We start from the raw sequence: 10,000 nt of genomic DNA on the forward strand, positions 1-10,000 counted from the left end.
AAGGGGGGGGGGGGGGGGGTAAAAAAAAATTTTCCATCTGGAGAAGGAAGACAAATCCATGATGCTTCCGTGCAACTTCAGTTCCTACAGTTTTATATGCAATGAAGCAGAACCTGATAGAGTTCAATCCTAATTTCGCTTAGAAAGGATCATAGCAGATTCCTGACAATCACATAGATAGTAGACATACAAGATGACCTACTCCTACACTTTCTCTTGCTGGCCTTAAGGAACATTGTACTGGTAGTTACCTGAGAATTTGATGCTCTAAAATAAGCAAAACAAGCTCACTCAGACAGGCTTCTATGACATAATATGCTCTTAATTCAAATCTAAAACCAACATCAATGTTAATAAAAGAAACACATAATACATTAAAAAAGATAACAGTTATGAAGTTACCTCTGCCGTTTGAGGATGTATGGCCACGGAGAATCTCCAAAGGAACAATGAGAGGATCCTGGTTAAGATCTGAGTACACCATTCCATGTATGGCCACGGAGAATCTCCAAAGGAACAATGAGAGGATCCTGGTTAAGATCTGAGTACACCATTCCATGAAATACATATGCTGTACAGCAAAGGAACAATGAGAGGATCCTGGTTAAGATCTGAGTACACCATTCCATGAAATACATATGCTGTACAGTCATCGGAACAAGAAGCGAATAGAGGGTATGATCGATGGAAGGCAACATTCGTTATGTCCTTTGGATGTGTCCTAGAGATATTTTAACAAAAGAAACACAACATCAGAATAAAATGATCATTAATGCCACTAAAAAAATTAGCACTTATATAGAATGTTTTCTCTTAATCATGAATCCTTCAAAAACTTTTAGAGTAAACCATGAAGTATTGGAAGTCTTACACCTCACGTGGTACGCGAGAATGAGTGGGAATGCAATGTCAATTCCCACTTCTGATTCATGCGTACCAAACATGAAGTGTTCCTGGTAGCTAGAAACCTCATTTCACTTCTCATCAATTCCCGCTTTATGTGCGAATGACCATTGCCAATGTGTTAGGGAACGGACATTGCACTTAAGTGGGAATAAAAAAAATACTTTGCAATATGCTCATTCCCACATCATTCTCTAATTGCACCCAAACATGGAAATGGAACTGAGCATTCCATTTCCACATTAATTCCATTTTATTCCCTGTTTCATTTCATTCTCACTTCACTCAATTCTCACATATCAAACACGACGTTATATTAAAACAGTAAGTGTAGGCCTAAACATGGCAGATGCATACTTAAAGGTATTTTTGTGCACTTTGTAAGGGTATAAATATCCCAACTGTTAATATATAGAGTAGGTACCACCAAAATGCAACCTTGAAATGATTTTTGGCATATGGATGCACAAGCATATGTTGGTACCCAAACAAATCTAAATAAAAAGGAATCATGATTACAAACTACAAACAGTAAGATTCTAGATTGATAAATATGATATTGATAATATGTTCATTAAAGAACTGAGCTAACAAAAGAAGATCCCAAAAGCAAGAGGACCATTGCCCGACACCTCCTGTCAATTCAGAAGGTTCAATGTTGAAGATCCCAAGTTCAACTCTCAGTGTAGGAATACCTAGCCTTTGAATGATAGGGAATAAATTGGGAGAGGCTGCCAAAATTTTGTGAAAATAACTAAAAGTTAGAACAGTATCTATTGACATACTTCAGAGTTTTGTATGGTTGAGATGAAAGGTCCATATCAAACCAGCACATTTTTCCTTCCTTGCTCCCCACAATTACATTGTCACCTGTAAGCAAGAACTTTTTTTAGTGAATGACCATTATTATGAGATTAACAATGAGACAACTGCCATGATCTTGCCCGAATTACTTTTGTAACTTTGCAGTTCAATATATTTGAGCATAATAAATAACACTTTACCCCCAGGATGGATAGCAATGGATGAAATCTCCCGAAGCTTTGTTTCAAGCTTCTTAAAGAGCTTTGCCTTCAGAAGATCATAAACACGAATATTTTTCTTAGTTGCAACAAAGAAAATGGGACGCACTGGATGGAAGACAGATGAAACCGGAAGCCCATGTAACTTCTTGATAGAATTTTGGCTATGCTTCTTGGAGAGTTGATGTAATAATATTGCTCTAGAATCACGTGCATTATAGGTCAAGGCTCACACTTGAGATATCGATCAGTAATATACTGAATATGAAAGAATAAACAGACTGCACGCTCCAAATATGATTCAAACAATGAACCTTTACCTCATAAGTACCAGAAAAATTAGTACCAGTTTTCTGTAAGTCCAACAAAATAGCTCTATATAAAAATAAACATGTTCTAGTAGACTACTCGGCGTACTCGCTATTTATTTCAGATGATGGTGAATAGTGATACCAGGAACTTAAGGGAAAAGCTGTTTCATCAGTATTAAGTGGACTAACTCTTGTTCCAATCATTTTTAGCGTTATATTGTTTCATAGATGAACAGTTAAGTCTTATACAATATATTAAGAATAAAGTCTTGGCATGATGCCGAGGTTACTTTAGATATTATATTCACTCATAAAAATTAAAACAAGACATCGCAAGTGCTACATCCATCTTACATTACTCATGAAATAAATAATGCTAATGTCTACAGCAAAGCAACATATTACCGGTGTTAATTTCCTCACACAAACAAACAGTCTTCTGCGATAGCAAAATTTTTCTCACCAGTTTACTACTTCGTTTTGTTGTGTATGGTATATATCACTAATTTTTATATGCTTCAAATTTCAACTGGTTTTAAATATTATATTATATGGTTTTAGAAGAATGAAACCATATCCAACTCAGAAGAGTTTTAAGGCTTTCATAAGACACGCAAAGGCAGGAGCCACTTAAAATATTGAGTAATGATAATTATGCCAAAATTCAAGAAAAAAAGATTAGTGTTGAAAGAGCTTAATATTGGAGGTAAGCAAAATCAAATATTATCTCTAGGATATCACTAGGAACAACTGTAGTGAAATAGTCTCCTTTGCGATGCCACTCAATTGTTGATACAGCCTGCATAGAAAGAAGTAGCATAAGTTGGAGACAGATATAGAATTAATGTCAAACCCAAGAAGAAATAAGCAAACAATGCAATATTTTAGAGAATGCAAGTGAAGATGTAACATGTTACCTTAAAGTGTTGCAACCTGATGCCATCAAGCTTGGTATGTTGGAGCCAACTCACAGCAGAGGTTTTATTTCCTGTGAAATGTATTTAATGAGATAAAAAATAATTGGTAAAAATTGAAGTTCACAAAGGTAAAATAATAAAAAATCTACCGTCATCATTAGTTAATGGCGATTCCTCAACACGTAGGAGCTCTTTTATCCTCATATTGTCTTCTGCAACCGTCATCATTAGTTAATGGCGATTCCTCAACACGTAGGAGCTCTTTTATCCTCATATTGTCTTCTGCATCTCCAAGTCCAGTGTTCAGCAGAATCACGAACACGTAGGAGCTCTTTTATCCTCATATTGTCTTCTGCATCTCCAAGTCCAGTGTTCAGCAGAATCACGTCATACCCCCTTCAGAGTAAGATCAGACAAAAAATTAGAAATATTTAACATCGTGAAACACTCAAAAACTAATTACACAAAAACCGTCAAAAAACTGTTTGGAAAGCTAGCTTACGCAGAAACTGCTAACATGGGAAGCTCAGGCAAAGGATTCCATGCAACGTGTTCAACAGCTTCACCCACATTCCAGACTCTGAGGCAACGACCGGTCTCAACCTCCCAAACACGCACCGTTCCATCAGTTGAACCTTTGAACAATTATGTCAGAATTCTGGAATTAACTATATTTGATAAATAAGAATACTATTGTGTCTCAATAAGTAGCAATAGAAAACAAGAAAAGAAAAAAGATCAGAACCAACCAGATGCCATCCATTGCCCTGATATTTCAACTGATATAGATTTGACAGGTCCACTGTGACCTCTATACTCAAGATAGCATGTTGAGGGATAAGGCTTCAAATCCTTCTTACTAGGTAGCTTGGGCTTAAGAGACTCAGGGTCAATGTTGATCTATGAAAATGGGGCCAAATTTAGTTCTTAAAATTCCTAAAATACTAGTCATACTACAAATAAATGATTTTTAAATAAAACAATGAAAGTTCTATAGCATATACGATGCTGTTGAGAAAAATCCAAATATGATCAAAGTCATGCATAAGAATATAGTAAACAAGTATGAGTGATTCAGGAAATAAATTGCAAGGCTTTTTAGATATATACAGCATCTTCAACTTACACGTTTCTTCCGAGCCCTAGGGCATAGATAAAGGTCTAAACAACGATCAAATTCTTCCTTAACAGCTTTCTCATAGGCAGGTACACTTCTAAGGGACTCGAACCTAAAATTATGAATAATTAATATCAAGATGAACTGTCATAGAATTAACAAAGAAACTGATGAATACAAGACAACAGATGCAATAAATACCTTCTCGGGATAAACTTAGGACGGTCTTCCTCATACATCAGCTGGTAAGAGTTAATTTCTTCTTGGGTAGGGATATATTCTACAGATGGATTGTATGATTCTTCATGGCCTGAAAGTGAAATCTAACTCAACAAGGTGCTTCCAACATGAACTTTGAACATCAAAAGAGCAGTTAGCTAAACTATTTCCAAACACAACGTGAAATTTTCATTCATTCTGTAAGCAACACAAATGGTTTACCAGGCAATTTAGGTTTAGGTGCAGGAATATAACTTAATCCCTGCCTCTTGTTTTCTGCTGCATTAGAATCATCTCCCCATAATAAATAAAATTGAGGCTCCTCCTTTGGTTTATCGAACTTAATCCAACCCTTGCGAATGGCTCTAACCAACCTAGCAACCTGCAACAAGAACATTCAAGCAGAAGTAGGAGTTTAATAGAGTTTCTCAAAACCAGAAGAGATAATAAATAATCTATTTCATTTTTTCAACAAAATATCAGCGTTGTTCCCTGGCTCAAAATAGTAACTGACAGTCACATAAACTAACTAATCGAAAAGCTAAGATATAACATTTTAATAAATAGAAGTGCACAATGGACAGCACAGGAATTCTACTTCCTGGTACTTTCAGATTACCAGTGAATCAGAAGGAAAAGTAATTACTCAGCTGTCAAAAGGTACATGTGAATAAAAACTTTTGTATCTATAACAACCATGGGAATGTATATAAAATATAGCAATGTATTTGGTGAGTGTATGTCACAGAGCCTAGACCAGTATAAAGGTAGTAAATACCTCACTAGAATTTGATAAAATTTGGAGGTGTATGGCAACTGAAACAAGAAACAATGGCAAATATGGACTACTAAAGGATACCTGACTAGAATTTGAGACGTGTACGTCAAGTATAGACAACTAATATTGACAGATATGGCTTCTAAGGAATGCCTTTTGTGATCAATCAGGAGCCCTAACTGTTGGATTGAGTTTCTTGCAGACACGGTCTCAATGGTAAAATGAACTAATGCAGTAACTGGTATCAAATGAAAATCAGCATAATAAAGTATACCTTTGACTAAAAAAGTGTGGAACCAGTTTAAGAGCCAAAGTCTAATCCTAAACATCCCATGACTTCTATCCAGGATTCTAGATTCACAATGACTTCTCGATAAATGAAAAATAGCAAGACAAATATGCAGTTGCATATATACCGTTTTCTGCTCCCACTTGGATAGAACAAAGCGCCTTTTTGGTTCTGGTGCATTTGAAAGTGGGTGTCCCTTATCCTCCCACTCAAACCAATCAACATAAGGCTGCCAGAAAGAAATATATGGCATGTTAATAAATTAGACACGACCTCAGTTTGTGAAAACATGAATACTGGTAAATACATGCTGCTGCATTGCAAGCTTAACATAGGAATAAATTACAAACCGTATGTGGATCAACTTCTGCATGGGGTGTCTTTCCCTTTAGCAATCTGCGAATGAGCTTAGTCTCTTTCTTTGTCAACTCAACCTCTTCATCATTATATTCATCATAAATTTTCCTACTGAGAAAAAAGGATGGAATAGAAAAGAAATTAATATAGGCATTAAATAGTAACAAATTTTGATACGTCTTCAGACTGTAAACAGTTGGAGATATTAACAGCCAAAGATTTCAGTATTTGATATAAAAATAATACAATATAATTTCCAGGATCACGTATATCATGTCCACTCAAGAATTTTCCAGGAAAACAAGAACTATAAGTAGATGTTAAATAGTTAAATTTATTTCTAGAAGGAACCCGGGTCAAGGGAAATTTAAATTCAAGCATTAACAAGAGATCTACACCAAGGTATTACCAGAAACCCAGTCATTATCAGGAAGTTGTACAGATGCAAATCCAAAGAAATTAATAATAGCATAATCATTACGCAATAAACAAGCAAATCCGCAAATTGTCCTGGGAGCTTGTCTTTAAACTTGAATGTGGCTATATTGGAAACAAACTGACGGATTATACAGGATCTATGATGATAATTTTTATAAATCCAAGCTCTAGAGCAGCAGGAAACAAAGGGCATAATTCCAGATAACAGCATATGGATGTAGAAGAGCAAGTAACTAATAGAACAATGGATATAATGAGAAATCAAATGTCTCCAAACTAATTGCAATATCCTATGAGATAATTTACAAGGGTATGCTGAATGAGTCATGTAGATTCTTCATTCTGCAGGGGAAAAAATTCCAGCATATATTGTACCCCTCTGAAGCACGGATTCGCCCCCGGAGGCCACGAATCCGTGTCCGACTCGAATCGGACACGGATTCATCACGACACATGCATGACACGTGTCGGACACGGTCAATCCATGTCCGACACGGGTCCGGTCAAATTAGGCTCGGACACGGTCAAAGGAGCTCGGACACGGCTCAAATTCGCCGAAGGCCGATTCATTTGGGTTACGGGTTTGGTTGTTAAAATCCAACCCGAACCGTTCGATTAAAAAACCCATCCCTATTTCTCAAATCTCCCGTTCGATTCAATCCTCAGCTGACTCAAACGAAAGAAAATAAGAAAAAACCCTAACTCTAACCCTCTCTCTCAATCTCTCAGCTTCCACTTCATCTTGAGGTACTTTTTGTTTACAAACTTTTATTTTGTGATAGATTCATATTTTAGATTGTTAGTTGAATTTTATAAATTTTTCTATATATAATAATATTTTTTTAAAAAAATCGTTGCCGTATCCCCGTATTCTATTTTTTTGGATTTTGCCGTATCCCATATCTGTGTTCGTGTCGTATCCGTGTCCCGTATCCGTATCCGTGCATCATAGTTGTACCCTAGCTCAAAGTTTTCCCTATAGGCCTATACTGCTTGCCCCCACCCCCTCCAGCCACATGCAAAACTTAAATTTTTGATGCAGCAGGAAGCATGGAGAAGGAAATGGGTTTACTCATTAATGTAAACAGTCCCTTAGGCTTGTAGGAAGCCCGAGAGGATTGTGTTAGAAACATGGGTAGCATGGAATGTTTTTACTTCTTCCCTTTATATGTAGATAAAAAAATTTATGCGAAATGGAGCTTTCAATAAGAAAAGCATAACTTAATTTTAACATGGAGTCGTGAACAGTTAGATGTAGTTCTTAAGAATCAGCTTCAACATAAATGAATCTACTTGTAGTTTTTAAGAATCAGCTTCGACATAAATGAATCTATTTGCTTTGTGTGAATAGTCATAGGTAGCCATTTTAAGAATGGAGGCTTCAAATAAACTTAATGTGAAATGTCAACCGATCTGTTCGCTTTGTAATTTGTATAAATAACGTTATGTGTAGTTTTAAGAATCAGCTTCAATATAAACGAATATGTAAGAATAACTTCAACAGCAGATGACAGCTCACCAGTTCTTGGAATCATCCACTCCAGCCAGAAAAGAATCGATCTTGTCCTTTCTGGCATGTTTCTTGATCTTCTTCCCACTTATATCGTATCCTATATGCTCCTCTTCCTTATACCACTCAAGTGGAACTTCACCAATAGTATTTCTAGGCGCCACCTACAAGTTCAAAGATACACAATTCAGAAAAACTTAACCCTCTAGGTGGAAAAAAGTAACAAGTTAATAAAAGGTACCTCATCTTCTGAGGAGTCGCTCTCTTCAACTGACTGAAGTGTGTCATTTCCATCTTTCCTGTCTTCTCTAGTATGTTCAAGGGAACCCTATAAGCAAAATGAAGTCATTGTACTAGGCAAACAGTCCTCAAAACTGTTAACAAGTGATTTATCCACAACTTCGTGAAATTTAATAAACTTTTGAAAACCAGTAAAAACTTGTATCTTCTTATAATAGAAAGTAGCTATAAAGAAAGCTGATGGCTCTCTAAATTGAGACTTTTTACAAGCTATTTTGAAAGGTGATGGTGTTCCTGACAGATATATTGAAAGGATAATGGTAAGTGTTAGGAGGATGCATTATTCTATTGTTGTAATGGAGAGTTATGTGACTACTTTCCCGGAAAAAAAGGGATTTGGCAAGGGGAACCCTTTGTTATTTACCTTAGCTATGGAGTATCTTACAAGATGTTTGGCTCAATTGGAAAATATCCCTGATTTCAATGTCAGAAGTGCAAGTTCACCCATTTCACATATGCAGATAACTTGTTTATATTATGTAAAGGTGAATTCTCCTCAGCAACAAGGTTGGTTGAATGTTTTATAAGTTCTTTAGTTCTTCTGGGCTTGTTGCTAATATGATGAAGAGTCAAATCTTTTTTGGTGGTAACTCTCAGTTGGAGCGAAGTAGAATTCTTGAAAGCATACAATTCAGTGAAGGAGAGTTGCCATACTGCTGAGATTGCAAATAAAGCTATGATGTTTCAGGAAAATACTCAAATTAAGGCAACATGCGGATATAATGATTGATCATGATGGGGGTGAAGTTAGATGGAAGGATCCAAAGCCTGCTTTCAGTTCCTAAGCTTCTTTCGAGGTTTTTAAATCCCACCTCTCTTTTTTTCGGAAGAGATTAGCCTGAAGTGATATGATTATGAGTTTACCCAAACAAGTTATAATTATGTGGATGGCTTGTCATAATAAGATTCAGACCAAAAGTTTCCTTAGAAATAGGAGGAAGTATCTAGATACTTGCTGCCCTTTATGTGGGAGTACAGATGAAACAAGGGAGCATTTGTTTTTTGAATGTAAGATTACTAGAAACTTGTGGAATGTTACCTCTGCCTATGTACATGATAGTTATGTTCCTTGGATATGAGACAAATTGATACAGTGGGCTATTAGAAGATGGAGAGGCAAAGGAGCAATTGCGCAGTTCAAAAGATCAGCATTTTAGAAGTTTTACTGGGGCAGGTTGATTTTTTTTTATTTTTTTGGTCTGAAAATCCAATTCAGCGGGATAAAAAGGATGGCTGATAATTCGAAAATAAAGAATGGTCCAAGAGGTTTAATATACATCCTGCGTTTCTAAAAGCATTGTGGTATGGAAGTTTAGTACTCTAAACTTTGTTATGTACAGTTTGATAGTATGAAGAATGACCAAAAAAACCAAACAAATACAAACACCAAAATAGGTACCTCATCTTCAGAGAAATTCCTGCCATCATCTGGTGAATCCATTTCTCCGTTACCACCAACATCATTTTCACTAGTTCCAGAGGAATCCTACATTAAAAATAAAACACTATAAAAGCAAAAACTACATATTAAATAAATAAAAAGAAACTATCTTTGGAAATACAAAAGAGTACAGAGGATCTTGACATACCCCATCAATATCTGACGAACCGACGGCATCACTCCAAATGGAATCCTCGTCTACATCAGAATCACTGCTCAAATCGGGCTCTGGTTGATTTTCAAGCGGTTCTTTCTCTTTTTTTACCTGATTCGAATAAATAGCAGCGAATTAAAGGAAAACATAATATTTTGTAAGAGATAAACATAATGAAAGAAGAGGAGGAGATGAAGTTACCGATTTTCTTGAAGAATCGGATTTCGGCATTGATGATGAGCGC

At 36.1% G+C, this 10,000-nt stretch overlaps 1 protein-coding gene across 3 annotated transcripts in view; it reads right to left on the reverse strand.

The window, feature by feature from the left end:
• The window catches only part of LOC109825032 (ribosome biogenesis protein BOP1 homolog), a 13,384-nt gene that overhangs the window by 1,974 nt on the left and 1,410 nt on the right, over positions 1–10,000 (reverse strand). Inside the window, exons 2-21 of one of the 3 annotated variants that reach the window (XM_020391716.1) lie at positions 9,958–10,000; positions 9,751–9,867; positions 9,561–9,647; positions 8,103–8,189; positions 7,871–8,025; positions 5,907–6,021; positions 5,684–5,785; positions 4,712–4,871; positions 4,472–4,580; positions 4,280–4,382; positions 3,903–4,053; positions 3,656–3,788; positions 3,493–3,549; positions 3,303–3,352; positions 3,154–3,224; positions 2,975–3,035; positions 1,908–2,135; positions 1,689–1,773; positions 630–721; positions 403–489 (exon numbers count right to left, since the gene is read on the reverse strand). The exon at positions 9,958–10,000 is cut by the window's right edge and continues 39 nt beyond it. In XM_020391716.1, coding sequence (XP_020247305.1) covers positions 403–489; positions 630–721; positions 1,689–1,773; positions 1,908–2,135; positions 2,975–3,035; positions 3,154–3,224; positions 3,303–3,352; positions 3,493–3,549; positions 3,656–3,788; positions 3,903–4,053; positions 4,280–4,382; positions 4,472–4,580; positions 4,712–4,871; positions 5,684–5,785; positions 5,907–6,021; positions 7,871–8,025; positions 8,103–8,189; positions 9,561–9,647; positions 9,751–9,867; positions 9,958–9,987 — 2,080 coding nt within the window. In that variant the 5' untranslated portion in view covers positions 9,988–10,000. Of the gene's footprint in view, positions 1–402; positions 490–629; positions 722–1,688; positions 1,774–1,907; positions 2,136–2,974; positions 3,036–3,153; positions 3,225–3,302; positions 3,353–3,479; positions 3,550–3,655; positions 3,789–3,902; positions 4,054–4,279; positions 4,383–4,471; positions 4,581–4,711; positions 4,872–5,683; positions 5,786–5,906; positions 6,025–7,870; positions 8,026–8,102; positions 8,190–9,560; positions 9,648–9,750; positions 9,868–9,957 lie in introns of all 3 variants that reach the window. The other 2 variants (XM_020391714.1, XM_020391715.1) reach the window with 2 other exon arrangements.

The sequence above is a fragment of the Asparagus officinalis genome, chromosome 10 (assembly GCF_001876935.1).
Source record: "Asparagus officinalis chromosome 10, Aspof.V1, whole genome shotgun sequence".
Classification (NCBI taxonomy): domain Eukaryota; kingdom Viridiplantae; phylum Streptophyta; class Magnoliopsida; order Asparagales; family Asparagaceae; genus Asparagus; species Asparagus officinalis.